This window comes from Cygnus olor, chromosome 5, assembly GCF_009769625.2.
Source record: "Cygnus olor isolate bCygOlo1 chromosome 5, bCygOlo1.pri.v2, whole genome shotgun sequence".
Classification (NCBI taxonomy): Eukaryota; Metazoa; Chordata; class Aves; order Anseriformes; family Anatidae; genus Cygnus; species Cygnus olor.
Genome location: NC_049173.1, coordinates 44,515,753 through 44,535,093, shown reverse-complemented (window position 1 = coordinate 44,535,093; position 19,341 = coordinate 44,515,753). Strand labels below are relative to the sequence as shown.

Here is a 19,341-nt window from a genome sequence, read left to right as displayed (position 1 = left end):
AATATAATAAAAAAGTAGTAATAAATACTATTTTTCTTTGAGCTTTAAGTGTGTGGAGAAAAAAAAAATCTGTCCTGAGAATGTTTCACCAAATTCTAGCCAAACATGACTTCTTTCCAAATGGAATCAAAACCTTTTGAGAACACCCACAATGTCTTCTTGCAGAGTAGCTGTCTCAAATGGTGAGCTGAGCTCTGTAACATTTCTCAGAAGCTTTCTTCATCTGAAACTCTCCAGTTCCCAATCCTCACTACCCTTCCATGACATACTTCTCTGCGGTTCATGTGTTCACAGTATAATATTATGATAGTAATTGTACTGACAATCTTTTTTATGAATTTTTAATTTTCAGGTAAATTCACAGCAAAAATGCTGGTCATTAGTCACTGTCTTGCTCTACAAAGGTCAATATATGTTGACCCTCTGTGACCTAATTACCATTTCACGAAAGTATCCTCAGTCATTTACACGTGGTCTGCTCGAGCATAGTCATAATAAGGAATTTTCTTTTATAGTATCATTTAAGACTTAACATAGTAACATGCCTAAGCAACTCAGTGTTCCATAAATGTTAAGACCTTTCTGACTCCAGCATTACTATCTTGTGGGTGGTTGGATTTTTTATTTTTATTTTTATTTTTTTATAAATGAGGAAACAGACATGCAGTGATTAAGGGATTTGGCCAAGGTCATATGTGTGTGTGTCAGCTGGTATTAGAATTTATGTCATTTTTTAACTGGTGAGTAATATGTATATTGTACATGTGTGGTGAACTGTAGTCGGTTTTGCAAGTTTCACACAAATTTCAGTGCAAGAGTGAAGCATGTGTTTAATGTTAAAGTTTTCAGTGTTTACAATTAAAAAATAACACTTGATTTTGGTCTTCAGTAGAAATTTACAACTTTGCTTTATTTGAAACCTATCTTCTTTACAATAAAATGCAAATTATCATGTGACAGGAGCAGTAAGGTCACACAAAAGTTGCGGTTCTCTTAAGTTTGGCCTAATTCTGCTGCTGTTTCTGTACCAGTGAAAGTGAAAGAAGATCAAGCTTCTAAATTTAAAGACTGCAGACTCAGTTTTCCCAGTGCCTCACGTCCTTAACTTTAAGCATTTAAGTCTTGTTTACCTCTGAAGGACAAACATATATAAAGGATATAGTTGTAAATCTCAGCAGGACTGGTACAAGTGCCAGTTAAGAGAGTCATAATACAGTAAGACACAAAGGCTAAGCTGTCTTAGAAATCAGAAACGGAGACAAAGGAACTATTGTTTCTTGTACTGAGAAAAAATGATAGCATGAAAGATAAAACTTTCTGAAGGTGTTATTACAACACCAAACAATAAAAATGTCTGTGTTTGGCAAGTTTTAACCAAGCATGACTGCTATTGCCTTTTTGTTCAATGTGTAGTTTTAGTCTAATTACAGGAAATGTCTATGATGTAGGTAGGAGTGACATTCGAATGTACAATAATCTTATTTACTGTACTTATATTAATAGGCTTAAATTCCTCAGGAAAAACATGTGAGCCTACAGAGAAGGAAATTATTATAGATCCTTCACAGTTTCACTCCTTCATTTCAGCTACATGGCAGTTTGCTTCATTTTCTGAAAATATGCAAAATAACTGTGTAGCTCTTTGCAGCATGTGTCGCAGAGGATCTTCTACCTCAAGAAGAGCCACAACCCAACAGTGTAGCTGAGATTCACTACAACACAAGGGCAAGTTACAACTTCTGCTCTGAAGGACCATTACTGCCACGTTTGAATCCACTCATCATTGCCACTTGTAATGGAGGCGCTGGATGTGGGTCAGGGTGTTTTGGAGAGCGGGCCCTGCGAGGTAGAAGCCTAAGAGTAAGTTTTTATGAAGTAATTAACGAAAAAAAATGGCACGGATGAAAATATTCTGAAACTGTGAAAAAGAAAAAACCTGGGGGAGGGGGCGGAAACAATCCCTGTGCGGCAGGGAAAGGGCAGGCGAGCCTGGGGGCCTTCGCCGAGCAGAGGCAGGCCGCTGACAGGCCCGCAGGGCCTCGGCTCCCTGGCGGCGGAGGACGGCCGAGGGACGGCGGTGCCCGGGATCAGGCCGGCGTCGGGCGGCCCAGCGAGGAGGCCTCGGCCGGGCCGGGCCCGCTCCCGCAGCGCCCCCAGCGGCGGCGCGGCCGGCCCCAGCCCCGGCTCCGGCTCCGGCTCCAGCTCCTCCCCCGGGGCCGCGGCGCGGCCGCCTTCGCCCTCCTCCCCCGCCGCCGTGCCGGGCGGAGCGCCATGGATGCCGCTGCCTGCCGCCTGCGCCGGGGCTCGGGCTGCCGCCGCCTCGCCTGTCCCCCCGCCTCCCCGCGGCGCTGAGGAGGGCGAAGGGGCTCCGGGAGGCCGAGGTGAGCAGCGGGGCCGGGGGGGGGGGTGCGCCGGGCCGGGTCACCCCGCCAGGCCCGCGGCTCGGCGGCAACTCGAGCCCCGCGGCCCGGCCCGGCGGCGGCGGCGGGGCCGGGCGGGAGCGGGGCGGGAGGCCCCGGGCCGGGGGTGCGGCGGGGCCCGGAGCGACCCCGGCTCCGAGGGGCGGCGGGAGGGCTGCCGTCCCCGCCGGGCCGCGCCAGGCAGGCCGCGGGAAGCCCCCCTCGTCCGGCCCCGGCCCGCCTGGCCCTGCGCAGGCCCCGCCGCGGCCTGGCCCCGCTTCTGGTGCGGGCACCCGGGGCCGCTCGTCCGGCCCGGCCCGGCCCGGCCCGGCCCGGCCCGGCCCGGCTCCCCCTTCGGCTGCTCGTTCCCCTCCGCCCGGGGCCCCTCGGGCGGCTGGGGGAACAGCAGGTGCCCCTACCGAACTTAGCCCGCTTCTCGCCCTCTCGCTGGGTTGTCTTCTTTCTGTCTCCTGCCCCCTTTCTTCGCTCCTTCCTCCCTCCGCCTTCGAAGTTAATCATTTAATCGCGTTAAGGAGACGTACTACAGCCAGCGCACGGGCTGCTCGTACGGCCTGAAGTTAGCTGTGTTGGTCCTGGAACGGGAAGCGTGGCCTGTGAACAGCCCACGGGGTCGTGGGCATTGTTCAAGGCACAGAAAGTGCACCTCGTAACGTTAACTCCCTCTTACAGCTTGCGATCTGCCGGGACTGCAGCGATAACAAAGTAAACGTGGTGGCAGGCAGTCATCGGGGGATCTGTAATGTCTTTCTGCTCGTGAATTGTACGAAATGCTATTTGTCATACTTGTATTTTCTCGCATCTTGGGGTTCTAATGTATGACGAAACAGCACTGCTAATTCAGTGCACATTTTCCATGTCATACCAATTTCTGATTCACTTTTGTAAATCCTCATGTGCCCTTGATGGAGTTATTTTTTAACTATTAACCCATTAGCAGCAAGTAAACAAGGCAGCAGACTTTGTCCGGATCGAGATCCTTCCCCCTTGTTCTCCCCTACCTCCCAAATTTGTGAGGATCCTATCCAGTATTTTGTATTTAACCAGTGAGTTTGGTAAACTAATTCTCTTTTTTTTTTCTTTTTATAAGCTGTATTAAAGGTCTTTTTTTATTTTCTCGTGTATTTAATTTGGATACGTTAATTTGTAACCTTTGTTCTAGTTTTTATACGAAAGTGGCCATGTTTACTGTGTTCTTAGGCGTGGGAAGTGAACATGACTATTTGTTAGGGAAACACCAAGTAAAAACTAACCACGGAGATCAAAAATGTCTCCTAGCATTTTTAAGGGACATTTTTGGTCTTTAGCTTGCATGTACAACTGTGGCATTGGGCCAACAAATAATGTTGTTTCCCTTATATGTACATGAATTATTTGAATTATTCACTGCATTTAAAAAAAAATTTACAAATTACACAATATTTTTCTTAAAAAGTTTTGAAAATAGAAGTGATCCTGAAATTGCCCTTTTTTCTTCTTTGACTTAAAAAGCTTCTTTTCTTTGTGTTATAATGCAGTTTAAAAGGATTAAAGGATTCATAAAAGTTTCGCAAAGATTCTTCGTCTTTAGTTGTGCATCTCATTTTTTTTGTATTGGGGGTTTTTATTTTAAATGTGACTTTTGACATCCTTCTATGTTTACTTGAGTGAACAGATAGTTCATCTTTCAGAAAGTTGAGCACGTTTTATTATAAACTGATATTAAGAGGAGGGGGATAGGCATGTCAACACTACTTGTCTTTATATTAGCTCTGAGAACATACAGAAGGGTTAAGCACAATTTTTCTACTTACATTTTTAATTTTGAGTTATCCTATAAATAAAGTAGGATTTAAGTCTTGCTTAATTGTCAACTGGAACTTGAGATTTATTTCCAATAAAGTAGAACAAACTTATTGCTGATTACTCATGTATAAAGCTTGAAAAAAATAATTGCTCGTCAAATACGTGGAAATTTTCTTAATGTCAGTCTGAAAATATGCTATACATTTTAGAGGGGAGCAAATCTAAGACTGAAGATTTCTTTTTTTTTTTTTTTCCAGGTGAAAACTGCGAAAGCCTGGGGCTGGCTGAAAAGAGACCTTAATTGTACTCGAGTTTGTCTGGCTTGAACAATTAAAGGATATTTTTGGTACTTTTAAATTTAAGCAAAAGCGGCGTTTTTCCTTTTTCTTTTTTTTTTAAAAAAACAAAACAAAACACCATGGCAGATGTGGACCCAGACACGTTGCTGGAATGGCTGCAGATGGGGCAGGGGGATGAAAGGGATATGCAGCTAATAGCACTGGAACAGCTATGCATGCTACTTCTGATGTCAGACAACGTGGATCGCTGTTTTGAGACGTAAGTAGTTTTGTCTTTCTGTATGGAATGTTATTTTCCTCTCGCGGTAGCTGTATATAAAACTAAGCATTCATAACATTCAATATTCATAAAAATTTAATGCTCTTAACATGAGAAGCTTTCAGGTTCGAAAACGTTTTTGCGGACCTAACTTGAGTACGTATCACTGAAATGTGCTAATGTGGTGTGAAGTACTGCTTTCTAGTTAAAAATGTAGTGTCATGGGAGTGATTTGCTGTGCCTCTTCTGATGCATGATTTGGCAGTTTAATTTAAAGAAATGTATTCAGAATTGCGATCTGGAAGGTGTTTTTTTTTTTTCTTTCTGGTAGAGAAAAAGCTTTTTTTTTTTTTTTAATGTTAAGACAATAATGATTGGTTATACAAATTTAAGCATCCATACTCTGGCAACACTTTTCTTCAAGATAGAGTAGTTTCCTTGGCTCTGCAATTCTGAAAACGTCACAGATATCTTCCACTCTTTATAAAAGTAGTTTGCCCATTCTTTGAAGAATGTTGCTGTTTGTGCCACCCTCTTTTTCAGCTCTCTTGCACACCTCCTATCTGTCTTTGCTCTCACTTGCATTTCTCACAGCAGAAAACGCTGATGTAACCACTTCTGTTACTTAATGGTGTTGCTGTGCATTTGTTACACTACTTCCTGTGAGGCCCAGGAGTAGTAGGGAAGGGAGGTAGCAACACTGTAAACAGTCAAGGTTTTAAAACTTAGTAGCAGCTAAGGGAGTGCTGTTTGTTTGTTTGTTTTTCAATGCTTTCTACTCTCTTGCTTTATCTGCTCCTCAATCGATATCTCTTAAAGTCTGATTATTTTTTTTCCCCGTCCCCATTTCATATTTGGATCCTTTTGCAGCTCTCTTCCATCTTTTCTCCATTAGTCTCACGTTCCTTTCTTTTGCATCTTGTGAAATGGCTAGTGCCTTTTTGATCTATCCTGCTTCATAGGAGTATGGGTTTAGGAGCATTTAGGAAGGTAACTGTTGGAGTGTTTAGCCCTGAAGAAGACAACACTTTACAGGCTTCTCTCTTACAAGTCATTCATTGTTCATAACTGCCTTTATTTCAAGAAGTGTAAAATTAAAACATCTCTAAAGCTAGGATTCTGACGGTTGTCTAACAGTGATCAAAGTTTTGTACACTGCTTTAGAATATGGAATTGGCTGACCTTGGCCTTGAAGAGCTTACAAGTAAAATTTTGGAATTGAAAGAGACGATAGGTCTCTAGCATTTGACTTCTCTGTCTGTCCCTTGTAGCACTGATACTGATGAAGCACTCTGTTTCCAGCCTTGGAAAAGCTAATTTAGTGACAAATTAATTTGCCTCTATAAAAAAGAGTCTGGTAGTTAAGAATGATTTTTTCTGATCAATTGAAGTGAACTTTCTACTTCAGTGTGTTTAATGGTGAACAGAAGTAGAAGTTTGGGAATAAGAATTTGTAAGGATATCTTCTGTGTTTTTGGAAATCAGGAACAAAATATCAACTTTTAAAATATAAAACAGTTGTGGGGTTTATGCATTTTATTTGGAACAGACTTTAATCTCAAAATAAATGAATTCAGTAGTCCAAGTGCTTTTTTCAAAGTATATGTAATGAATGCTCCATTATTGCAGTGTTGTGGTTTTAAAATTAGTTTTGATGTCTGAAAGAAGAAACATTTAAAATGCCATTTGGCATTTTTAGTTTTGAGTCTTAGTATAATTTAATTTTACTGGCCCTCTAAGTTGTTGATCTTTTTTGCTGTTGTAAGCTTCCCTCAAACAAAAAAAGGGAGAGAACAAAATGTGAATTAGGAAAAAGTTAGCAAGGTTCCATGCCTGTTTGTGTCATTTTTACAGTAAAGTTCAAACTGCTACTTTTAATTGGCACTGTTAAGACCCTGAATACATGGTTCCATGGTATTTGGTGAGCTAACACAGTATAGTTCATCGCCTCCAAAGGAAGAGCTACGGCTTTCCATTAACCAATGCTCACCATTTTAATTCCTCCCAGCAACATACTTGCTTCACGCCAGCATCAGGGCTGGACTCCTCTAACTTGCTAAAAGAGCAAAGCTACTCTTTAAATGTGCCGAAGAAGGCGGCTAGTTTTCTGCTGTTACAGTGCATTAAAGCAGAGTGTAGAGGTGACTGATGAGCACTGGAGGTGGAAATGGAAATAAGGGAGAAGCAGAGCAAGCTATACACTTTTCAGTGGAGAACTTTTCAGTGGATTGTATCACAACCTACATTTCAAGGTGACTTTATTTTGAAGCTCTTTGTAAGAAATAAAAACACTTTTCAAGACATCATCTAGATCTTCCCCAAATGAGATCAAGAAGCCAACATTCTCAGCACATGATGGAGTGTAAGTAAAATAAGCCCTGATAATATTTTAAAGTTGCTTTTCAGTAATGTTTTTTAAAGGAGTTATGGCTCGTCTAAATAGGAGGCTTAGTATTTGACAGCAGTGGTGCCAAACACATTTTTTCAGGAACTAATTTTGAAAATGCTTTCACTGGATGCAAGATTTATAATGCAGACTTATTTTTCTGGTGATAAGAAAAGCAGTCTTTAAAAAGGCATTACAATGTTTTTTGTTCTGTTAAACAGAGAGAGCATTCCCAAAGTTTTGTATGCCATGCAGATGTTGTTTTAAGATCTTTGAACTGTTTAGTGCTATTAATGATGTTGACTAAGAAACCTTTAAGAAAACCTTTCATCTGTGGAATTCAGCAACTCAAAGATGGAAGGTGGAATTTTGAAATAGTTAATGTGTTGGAGAATTAAAAGTCATGTTTCTTCAGGGGTCAATGAGAGTGACTTATTAATTATTAGTTTACGTTTTACGTAAGAAATGCTTTGCTCTTATGACATCAGTAAAATTATGAGCTTTTTCTTTGCTAAAGTACATCTGGTGATTAAAAGCTGCATATGGCGAGGACTGGCAAAGCTATGAAACAGACACATGAAAATTATTGACATGAATGCAGTGCCTTTTCATTGAAAACACAGCATTGTTCCCAGAATGATTTCACCAGTAGCTTTTATGTAGCATTATACGCAGTCTCACTTACCAAGGAACAATCACAAACTTAAATAAAATATAAAGAAGAGAAAAGATGGTTTCGCAATCTAATACTGCATTATTGCAGTGAAGTAATGGGGTTACTTTGCAAGCATTGTCAATGAAATGGGATATTCTAAAACTAGATTTCTCTGTACAAAAGTAATGGATGTTGAATGTCTTTTCTGACCAAGTCAGAAAAAAGGAAGTAGCACTAGATGTGTGATGCTGTGTTTTGCTCAGTGTGCTAGCGCTATCATAGCAGATTGGAGCGTGTGCAGCCAGTAACAGATAATGGTGCCAAATAATTGACGTTTCTTTACTTTTCCCCACATTTACAAATTACATCTGATTAACTTATTTTTAGTGTTACTCATATGTTAGTGATAAAAAAATCAGTGGCATATTCATCTTCTGGTGATAATGAGTCACAGACGCTGTTAGTCACTTAGCATGAAGAATGGCTAACATTTTAACAGCAGCACCAGCCAGTAGTGTGAACTGCAGAAACTTAATGAGTGAATAGAAACGGCTCTGCTAAGTAATCGAGGGTGAGAAAAACTCACCGTGATTATAAGTGTTAGTCCCAAACTGTAGTTAAACCATATGCTATTAAGTCAACTTTAACAGGAGTTTTAAATATTTATTTTCTATAAGAATTATTGAAAGGGCGTTTTAATGTTTGAATTGTTAAAGATAATTTCCAAGACCTGTAGAGACTGTTAGCTATAGTCTCACGCTGTTAATAGAGGCCTTCTCCACGTGTGTGAACTTGTCTTTTTCCCTCTCTCTGGTCGTTTCACTTTATTTTGGCGAAATAAAATGGAATCTCTTCAGATCTGGGCTTTGTGCTGCTACGTTGTATGCAAAAGTAAAAGTATTTAGCAAGAAAGATGTTATTTAATTATTTTCTTTAATTTTGATGAAAACTTGTAAAACAAGGCAGTAATATAACAAACAGTGAAACCTGAGTAAAACCTTTTCTACACTGTGAACAGATGAAATTTCCCTTTTGGCACTGCCGTAAGACATCTCTGTATATATAGCATTAACAGATTGGGGCAACAATGAAGTATCAAGAGTTATCAGCTTATTTTAAAACAAACAAAAATTATACAAAGGATCAAAATTGAGGGTTCTAACATGTAAAGTAGAAATCCTTTCAGTTTAGTTTTTAAGGTGAAATATGTTTATTTTGCCTTAGCTTACGTTAAACTTTGTTCTTTACTGAGGTATATATTCACTAGAGAAAAGGTGTCTCTCAACTATGTATTTGCTAACATGTCATGAGTGTAAGATGAAGTTCTAGTGAGGCAGATTATTTTGATATGAGCTAGCGAGACCGTGGTAAATTAACGTGGAAAAGTTCATCTTTACGTCAGCCTCATCACCTAAAACTACAGGCTTCTTTATCATGGTTTCACTTTAGGTTGCTTGAAACATAACCCCAAAAAAAACAAAACAAATTTTGTTGGTATTTCATAGTGGAGAGAGAATTCCAAAATGGGAGATGAGCTCAGTATTCTTTGTGCTAGTTTTGTTTAGTAAGCAGATGTATAACTCCAGTAAATCAAAACTGGATACAGACAGAAATGCAATTTCCTTGCAGAGACGGGAATAGGAATCTGAAGTGCTGGTTTTCAGGCCTATTTTAATGTTTGTGTTGGCTTTACAAGCATTTTTGCAATTCAGACAGTGGTGACGTGCCCTTTAACAGATTTAGCAGTCATGATAAAAGTAACAGGCTGAGAGGGCAGCTCATACTGATCAGCCGTATTAAGATAGGTTGAAAAGTCACTCATGATGTGTGTCCCCTACAGGTTTGCCTGATTTTTTGTTTGTTTGTTTTCAGTCAGCCCATTCTCATGTGTGTGTTTTGTTTTTTCTTTCTCTCTTGGAGTGCAACCATCAGTAAATCGAGACAAGCATTGATGTCAACTATGGACTACCAGTTTTCATTGTTTAAACCTTGTGAAGCGTATATTCTTAGTGAATTACTAGTTTGGGCTGATGCAGCTATGTCTCGCAATAAATGAAATCTTGTGAGCTTCACAATGGCAAGAATCGTGTGATTCCTGGTAACTTTTTGCCGTCTAAAGAGGATGTGGCAGCAGCGGAATGCTGGTGCTGGCGTTATTCGCTCTGCAGGTGGACGTGAACGTGGTGGGATCTTCAGCACCCCGCAGATTGCCGTTCTGAGATGGAAAGCACAGGCACAGCAGGGGATGTGCAGTATTTTGCAGGGAGCTGTCATGTTACAGCGTAATGTTTAGAATTATTTCTGATTTTTAAGTCTTTCTGGGTTTTGTTGTTGATTGGTTTGGGCTTTTCTCGTTTATCTTTGCAAAGGTAAAGGGTTTTAATGCCCAAACCTCTTTCTGTTTTCTCTTTGTAAAATGGGAATTATGGCCTCATAGTCACGGGTATTATAGAGATTAATTGGCCTTGTCTAGTCATTTGGAGAATCTTAATGGTTACAGATGCCAGAAGGGAAGATTAGATCATCCAAATAGACATCCTCTGTAATGTCACGGGCCCCTGTATTTTACCTGGTTGTTCCTGAATCGAGCGTCTTGTGTGACAGAGGCATACCATGTACTTAACGCTCTCAGAAAGACATCCTACCTCATTTTAAGTGCATCCTGTCAAAGAGCTTACCCCCCCTCCCCATTTCGCTATCTCGTCTACTGGCGACTTGCCTTTGTTGCTGAAATTTGCTTGTCCTTTTACATGTGAATTGGCCAACCTTCCGTGGTCTGTGATGGGTAGCTGGTGCTCCTCTTCCTCTTGGGTTACAAGTTGGAACCATTGCTACGGGGAATGTACGAGCACACACAAGGATCTAGCCATCTCTTGATCTTACTCCCCCTCTCCAGTTCTTCAATTTCCAAAACTTTTTAGAAATATTTTCCAGTCTTGGCTTCGTCCATGTTGTTTACAGTAGTACCTGTTTCTTACTGTTAGCAGTTATCCAAAATTTAGTTAGATGTTTCCAAGACGTACAGGAAGTCTGGTCTTAGTTACTTATCTTCACAGTTGCTTTCAGGATATGGTTGCTCACTTTTTAGGTATGACTTGATGTGTTACCCAGACTAAGGTCAGAAACACGGCATTTGGGTGTGTTGTAAACACATTTTGTTTAAGTGAGCCTGTGCCCCTGAGTAGTCCTGACAATACCGTATAACTCATCACGGTGTCTTTGCTGTTATTTATTAGTCTGCCAGTTTTTCTGTTTTTCCCTCTTAAAGTATCATTACTATCACATTTGAGTGTATCATCTTTTTGTTCTGCTTTTTTGTGTGTGAGGTAAAATTTAAGTGATCTGTTCTTGCAGCCACTGGACAGAAGATGGGTGCAGAATTTTTAAAAATTCATTAACTTACTTTCTTAAAGGTTTCCATGGCCTAATAGATTGGATGAGACCAATTTGAAATAGATGACATCCTTTCTTGAATGACTGTACTAGTAAATTATTTTCAATATTGGCCTCTTCTGAAGAGGGTACTTATGAGGCATAGCCCGCATGGGTTTTCAGAAGATTGGTAATGGGGAAATGGAAGATTTCTTGTGTAAGACTGACTATACGCGAATATCACCTGGATCCGGTACTCAGGGACTAAAATCTGCCTGTGAGTTGGTAACTTCCACAAGGCTACTTGGGGAGTGCCTAATGGGAAAGGTTTCTAATGGATGCAACACAAAATCAACCTGGTTAGCTCTGACTAGCTATTTCAGTTCTGTGCGGCACTGTGAAGTTTATTACTTTTTGTTTGACTTCAATTAAAATAGTTTATACTAATGGTGTTATTTCAGGCTTAGCATGCTTTGCTGTTGAGTTTTGTGTGAATACAGCATCTGTTTAAAAACTGTAGTAAAATGAGGAACTTTTTTTTGTGATGGATGCACACTTTAAAATTATTTGCGTGCAGTTTTAGTCTAAGTCAGTTCTCTTTTTGAGTACCTGGAAATCCATCAGAAGTCAGCAGGGAGATGTCCATATTTAGGCACATTCAGAAAATCATACTTCATGCTTTAATTGCTCATTTCATTTTGAAATGTTTACGAATGAAATCTGTACTTGAGCTGTTATCTGTTTGCGCAGTTGAGATTACAGATACTTCTACGTGGTTTTCAGTGCGAGCAATTTCAAATTCTTCAATTTATTCAGCCAGGGTGGACCACGTTTCAGCAAAATATTTACAGAACAGATTACTACCCTGAGGCATGGCATGTCTTTTATGAGATACTGAAAAATGCGAAATATAACCCAACACATTCTAGAGCAAAGCTATTCCTTGAGAATTTACCTTGTGGAAGCTGTCTTCTTGTAGCTTTTTTTTCACCTTATACAGCTGATATTTATTGAATGTGTAGTAGAATATTTAAATGTGTTCCCCCTAACAGCGAACTCTCAGAACAGGGTACAGCTGTTTGTCATACCAGTGCTGAAGTACACACGGAGGTGAGGGGTGGAGGTGCTTGTCTTTTTTTGTAATGGTACACCGAAAGGTACTAGCTACTTGGTATTGTGAGAGCGCGCATCTTCTGCTGCTTGTACAACTTGTAAGAGCTACTTCTTACCATGAAGGTAAGATGTGACTGACAGCATGTTGTCTCTTTGAAAGCTAGCATCACCTCGGTCTCGCTGATTTGTGTGTTTGCTTATTTAATGGAATTGTCCCACTGGGCTTTACTGAAGAAAGTCAGAAGGTTAGAAACACAATGTCCAGTTGATGCTCTCTCTACATAATATTCCTCTTTGATTTGTTTTTTTTCCTGTTCTTGTGTTTACTCCCCTTCTATATGGGAGAACGTGGAGGCCAAAACGATACACTGAGTTTGTGGGGATACCTGTGTGTTTGCCAACACCTGCACAAAATTAGCAAAAAGCATGCGAGAATACAGGGGGCTTGAGAGATGCTGCAGCTGAGCTGTTCTTTATTTAGCTATAAAAGGAAGTTTGAAAGTGTTTCTAAATGTCAGATTTGAATTCTAAATTATTTTAATTTATATTAATATGGAGTTTCTGCAGGAATAGATACTGGATGGAGTTGTTAACTCTAGTTTTATTGGCCTGATTGCAGTTAAGAGTAGAGAGAAAGTATTTTTTAATTATAAATTCTAATTATAGCCTGGTGTCTCTAAAGTCTGAAATGTGGAAGTTTTCCGGGATTTATTGCTTCTGGGACAGCACTATAAGAAAACAACGTCAAATATGTATCAGAAATGGGCCCAGAATAATATGTGCAGGCAATGAAGGTGTGCAGGCAGTTCTCTTACGGGTGATCTTGATTACTCTGCTGTGGATTTTGGTTGATACGTGGAAACAAAACCAAGTTTTGGTAAAAGAAACAGTGGGGGAAAGCCAGAGATCTGAGATTTCCGCCCATAGGAAGAGCCGCAGAAAGGAAAAGAGTCATTAAACAAAAATAGGTCAGAATTACCACTGCTTGAAGAACAAACCAACGAGCAAGATGTGTGTTCTTTGCAACTGGAGTTGTGTGACACGTTGTCAAACAACTGGTATATTTAACTGGTGTGTTTTTAAAAAGAAAGTTACTAATGAGGTTTACATGCAGTGTTTTCATTTATCAAACATTATTAAATACAGCAAAGGATTATTAAAACAGTGTAGCCATCTATAATACCTTATTTTCGCACTTGTAGCTGGTCTCAGCAGATGGTATGCAGGGAGCACTGGCAGGCAGCTGAGGTTGGTTTTGTGCCACAAGTCACAAGGCTGGGCCCCGGCGCCCGCAGCCAAAGGTTCTGCCACATGACGGGGCCGGCATCTGCCGAGTGCTGGGAGGAGCAGAGTTAACCATTTGGGGCATGAAGTGGCTTGGTTTCTTCCTTATTTTTTTTTCTTTTTTGGTAGCTTAAAGACTACTGCTGAGTTTAAACAATGTTGTTGCTGTTTTGGGCAAGGTTTTTGAGTACATATAAAACACAAGAAGTAATTACAGAGATGAGTTTACGGTGCCTATTTTTACTTCCGTGGTATCTTTATACCCAGGCATGCTGCAAAATCAGCTGAGTCACTTCATTCGCGTTGAAGGGCTTAGCGCCGGCAGGAGCCTACTGCTCTGGCGGTGTGAGAAGTCTCCATCCCTAGAGACGCTCCTGTTCCTGAAGGAGGACACAGAGATTCAGAAATACGTGTGTCGACATATGGGGTTATGCTTTGGCAGAATAATTACATAGATAAATTTCCCTAGCCTTGTGAAGTTCAGAAAATGTTTTAGATCAAGTACATTTGCTGTAGAGGAAGAATGTGTATTAAATAAATTGTATATTTTGGTCTTTAAGCTCATTTTGGCACTGAAAATTTGAAATGTCTTTATATATACTAAATTACATAGAATCAGCACTTCGAGATATGGTTTAGATCCCTTCTAGATGTACAGGTAGAATGCTCTAATACTGTAATCTTAATGGAATAGGATATAAAGGGTAAATATTGATACTGAATAGTACTTTTTATTTTTTTATTAAAGAGTAAACCTGTCTTCCTGTAAAGTTATTTGAAACATGGTGGGTGGGAGACTTGCAAGATAGATAGTAGCAGAAGCTGTTATCCTGGGAGCAGAGGAATAATAAAGTTGAGTGGACAACCAGAAAGGAGAGACTGGGAGTACCTGGTAAGAGCTGTAGCAGCGGTCACATGGTAATTTCGTTACGTACTGACTGGTCCTTGTTTCTAATCACTCCTAAAGAGAGGAGTCTTTGAAGGGATTTCAGGAAGCATCCAGTGTGGCACTTCTGGAAATGAAAACCTAAGATTGTAAAGATTCTTCAGTTTTCATATTCGTTTAGAAGAAGTGCATAGATATCTGGACTTTAAAGCTACCTATTGGCTCATGTTAGGCATTATTTTTTAGTTTGGAAGAATAAAAACTATTACAAAATAGATTTTTTTTTTCTATATTGAAACAAGCTCACCGCTGTGGTTTTGTTTGTTCCATTGCAAATAGCCTGTTGTGAACAGAGTGTTTTTTTTCAACTTTGAGGATTTGGCAACAATTTATTTTTCTTTCTTCTCATAATTTCTTTTTTTTTTCTGAGATATCTTCTGCTAGTTATTATACAGCTTAGACAGAAGCAACATGGTGAAACCAGTTTTGATATTGGGATGCTTTAAGATTAGAAATGATGTGCTCGTGTTTTGTTTTGTTTTTTTTTTTTTTTTCCCCCTCACTAGGAGTTTAGGCCTACAATGAGGAAAGGTTTATTTGTGTTCTTTTCTCTTAGATATCGAAAGCATCGTCTATCAGTAGATGGAACAGTAGTAAAAGTTGGATGCTGATTACTGTCCTGTCCTCTCTCTTCATTTGCCCTCAGCCTCTCTCCTGTTGAGCATTTGAGCAGCCTTGTTGTTTTTCCTGTGCTTTCTGAAGGTGAATCCAGCATGTGGCCACTGTGGCACAGACACCCCCGGATGCTTTGCTCCACTACCTGTCAAAGGACACCTGAGTTCTGAGCATAGTCTTGGTCGGAACAGCACTAGGGTCTAGGTTATTGATGGGTCCTAATCTTTGGAGCAGCTATTTGGTACGGTGTTACACCCCTTTCATCTACAGCAGCCTGCCTAAGGAGGCCAGTAGGGATTTGTCCTGGACTTCAGGCCTGACATACATCACGGCTTGTCTGACTCACTGTTTGGTTCCCACTGGTGTTAAGTGTATTTATGTACCTGGTGCTTCATTTTAATTATTTAAAACAAACAAAAATGGCTGCTTGTTAGAAAATCCTCTCAGGAGCTGGTTGCTAGAAATGTTTCCAGGTGTGCAGTGGGTTTCTCCTCCCTGTGCTGCCTCTGCTTACACTTCAGTAGCAAGGTGTCTTTACTCAAGACTGGATCAAGTGAATACTGAAGGACTCTGAGGCCGACAGACCATCCGCTAGGGAAGGACAGGACTTTCCCTTCCTTCCAGGAGTCCAGTGCCAGCGCACAGAACCTCCCAGTGGCGCAGCGTGGAGGCGCACGCTCGTGGGCCCTTGGTACGGATGGGACAGTGTTGTGTCCCATCGAGTCTCCCATTGAGTGCTGGTGCTCCCTTTTCCGCCTTCCAGTCCTTCCTCTGGCACCATCACGCAGGCACATTCTTGACCCTCAGACACGCAGGGCAGATACTCGTAGTTGCAACCAGAAGGAATGTATGTAGTAGCTTAGTGCAGATTTGGGGATTAGAGGGTGAGGACTGTAAAGCTGACCTGTGTACTTCTGTTTGTAACACGGTTCTCCACACCAAACCTACAGCAGAATGAGCATACTTCTTCAAAATGTGACAGCTGTGTAATTTTAAGCTGTAATTGTTCTACCCACCTGTTGGAGAAGTCAAACAGCACCGGGGATGGGTTGGTACGCCCTTCTGTGCTGTTAGCGACCAAAACCACCTAGGTGCTGGGTGCGTGCCACAACCAGTACTTCCAGGTCCCTCGCCTGCAGGAACTGGAGCAGCTGTGAAGGCCGGAGTGGACTTTAGCAGGCAAAAAGAGTCTGAATTTAGCTGCGTGGGGTATGCCTGGGTAAGTAGCCGTTCTTGTCTAGTGGGGCACTTGCCTGTGGCTTTCCCCAGGAAACAACCACAGCAGCGTTACTTCTACAGAACATTGAAGTTTGCTTGGTGTCCCCCCCAAGAGGATGTTTCACAGGTGTGTTAATCCCTGTTTAAAACTCTGTAGCAGTCAGCCTAGTTTGTCTAGTTGAGTAATAAATTTACTCCCTTTTTACTGAGCAGCTGCTCTTGATGCTACCTGATATTCCAAGCCTGGGCAAAATACTTTGGCAACAGGTGTATCTTTATTTCAGAACCAAGCTCAAAGCAGGCTGAGCTCTTTTGCAACTGTCTGTAAGAGGAGTAGCACCTGGCTGTGGGTTGTGGGTCTTGGTGGGAGTGTTAGTGCTCACCGTAGAGCCAAGCAGGGTGGTTTCCTGCCTGCTCCTTCTACGTGCTTGTACAGAATTATGATTTAGGTAGCAACTGTGGGCTGAATGGCAGCAGCACAACTCACTCTTTTGGTATCTCTTGGAGAAGCTGGAATAAAGACAAGCCTTCCTTGGAGCCTCTCTATTGAAATAGCAGAAATGCTGCTGGTGACAATAAACTGGTAGTAACGCTTTAAGAAGATGTAAGGAAATGAAATAAGGAAATCCAATGCCAAGATGTGATATGCTGGTCAGTAAATCACAGTTCTCAAAACTGCTGAGATATCGAGATAAGACTGAATAATGTGGGACGATTGGCTTGCTTTCTCTTGTCTGTATCTGTCCTATTGTACAGCTAGGTTTTAGTTTTTCAAGGATGGAGTCTGTTTTGCTCTGTGCTTAGTGCAGTGAGATCCTGATCGGGGACGAGAAGGCTCAGATGCTATAACACAGCAAGTATTAGTGGCTTGTGTGTCACAGGCAACAGATTAGGAGAAGACTGGGCAGTGAGGAGAGAAGTTCAGAGCTTCTGAACTTGAATGGGTGAGGCTCAGTTGATCTGAAGTGTCTGAAGATCACAAGACTTTAATAAGTGTAGGGGGAAGAAAGCGGCATTCAAAACATGCAGAGTATGAGTGCATGTGTATGCATTCCTGCCAGCTTGCTTATGTGATGGTGGTAACAAAAGGCAGTCGATTAATTACATCTGTCCACAGCAAGCTCCTCCTACTCGGTTGTGTGGCTTAGTTCAACGCGGAAACTTCCCTTCTTATTCATTGCATTCTGCACAGTCAGAATATTGTTTAAATCCTAGGAAATAGTTCACATACTAATGGACCTTTTGTCTTGTCTCAAACTCTTAATACCCCCAGAGTGAAAGGCTATTTGGTGACGCTTGGGCAAGGCTTCTTGAAGACGTATCTCAAAAATGAACACCTAACCTGATGATTATGTTTCCATAGAATTATAAAAAGTCTGTAGCTGATCAGAGGAGCTGTTGTAAGCAAGTAGTGAAGAACCTTGTACACTCTGCTTGATAATAAATGTATTTTGTTCCATTTATAACCTGTATTGTTACAGGTTATAAATCTTAAATGGCTGTGCTGCACAGAACAAAGTATAGCAATGTATTGGCCTGAAACAATGTTAAAGAGCAGTGGACAACTAGCATAGAGGTCCTATCTGGACAAATTACATTTTGGTATATTGTAGACTGCTTTGTCTTTAGTATCTGAGAATATGGTTGATGACTTGAATTTATTTTCAAAGTCATTGTTATTGTTGCCATCATCTTTTGGGCTTGAAAAAATATGCTTCATCTCTTGCCAGCTATGACCTCCTTTAAAACAAACAAACAAACAAACAGTAGCTGTACATAACAGATTCTTAAGGCTGTGTTTATATAACAGCATTAAAACTACTCACAGCAGTCTCATTGGCAGAGACTCGGGGCTGATAAAGCCTGATTCTGTTACACCTTCCTCTGAAATAGTTCAGACTGCCGCACACATTTTATTGCCTGGTGTGACTTTAGGAATAGCTTCATTTGTCTTACTGTGCTGTGTAGAGCTTAACCAAAATCGTTTAAGTTGAGAGAGAGAGAGAAGGGGAAAGATGATGGCAACTACGTTTTCTGTGCCAAAGGAGGGAGAAGAAACATGCATTTGTTGTCTTGCAGGCTAAGACAAAACTTCTGGTTTCATTTTTGCCATGTTCCAGATAATGTCTGAGTAAAATGAAGTTTGTACTTCGTTTACAGTACAATCGAAGATTGTATGAGCTGTAACGAGGACAAAGCTTTCTTTTCTCTTTATATGCATCCTTTGTATGACTGATGCTTCTACCATCCTGGATTTAGCTTTCTGAGAACAGAACTTTCTGTTGCACACAGATGATAGGATTGGGTACATTAGTTTGCAGTTTTGTCCAGAGCGTTCAGTTAGAATGCTGGGCTCTTCACTGTTAGGCACCCGATGTTTAAAATTACTTAATGAGGTCTGCATTGAAATGAATTAATTTCAAAAAAATAAAAAAGGGGGGAAAAAAAAACATTTAAAGGTAATATGCATTACAAATGATGGGTTTGCACTAAATTGGCATGTACTGGAGTGGCTAGTGCATAAAGTTTCATACAACAAAACCAGTGTGTTTCATTTTGTTTTACCTTCAAGTCTGTGATTTTGTGTGTATTGCTTGTAGATGTGCTGCAGGAAAAAGGAGGGAAAAGAAGATGATTTCTTAGCAGTTAAATGAAAGCTTCAGCGTTGCTTTTATTTTTGCTTCTTTCTTTTTTTAAATTTTCAGCTTTCACTGTTGTCTTTTTCTAAAATGTTTCTGTTGCCTCTTCTACGTGATGTAGCCTAGTTATCAACTTCCACTTGCTAGCAGTGTCCCACAAAACTAAAAAATGATATGGACCTGGTAAAAGAAACGCCAGGTACACAGAGCTCAGAGCTTGAAGTAGCTTGGAGGTCTTCTGTGTGAAAGCTCTTGTTAAAATTAGATCAGTTGCTGTTTTCAGAAGGGATAAATATATGTATATATATTTTAGAACTTGATGTTCTTAGCATTATTGCTGCTCTTACAGGAAT

At 40.8% G+C, this 19,341-nt stretch overlaps 1 protein-coding gene and 1 long non-coding RNA gene across 13 annotated transcripts in view; one reads left to right on the top strand and one right to left on the bottom strand.

Moving 5' to 3' along the window:
- Positions 1 to 888: 888 nt before the first annotated feature.
- LOC121070705 lies at positions 889 to 2,910 on the bottom strand. The gene is made up of 2 exons (XR_005820178.1): positions 2,819 to 2,910; positions 889 to 1,839 (listed from the first exon to the last, which is right to left on the bottom strand). It is a non-coding gene; the product is annotated as an uncharacterized LOC121070705 (long non-coding RNA).
- HECTD1 (HECT domain E3 ubiquitin protein ligase 1) overlaps positions 1,766 to 19,341 on the top strand; it is a 62,667-nt gene continuing 45,091 nt past the window's right edge. For 5 of the 12 annotated variants that reach the window (XM_040558251.1, XM_040558249.1, XM_040558250.1 and 2 more), the window contains exons 1-2: positions 2,230 to 2,381; positions 4,460 to 4,760. In XM_040558251.1, coding sequence (XP_040414185.1) covers positions 4,621 to 4,760 — 140 coding nt within the window. In that variant the 5' untranslated portion in view covers positions 2,230 to 2,381; positions 4,460 to 4,620. Of the gene's footprint in view, positions 1,861 to 2,202; positions 2,382 to 3,050; positions 3,181 to 4,459; positions 4,761 to 19,341 lie in introns of those variants that run through there. The other 7 variants (XM_040558247.1, XM_040558242.1, XM_040558240.1 and 4 more) reach the window with 5 other exon arrangements.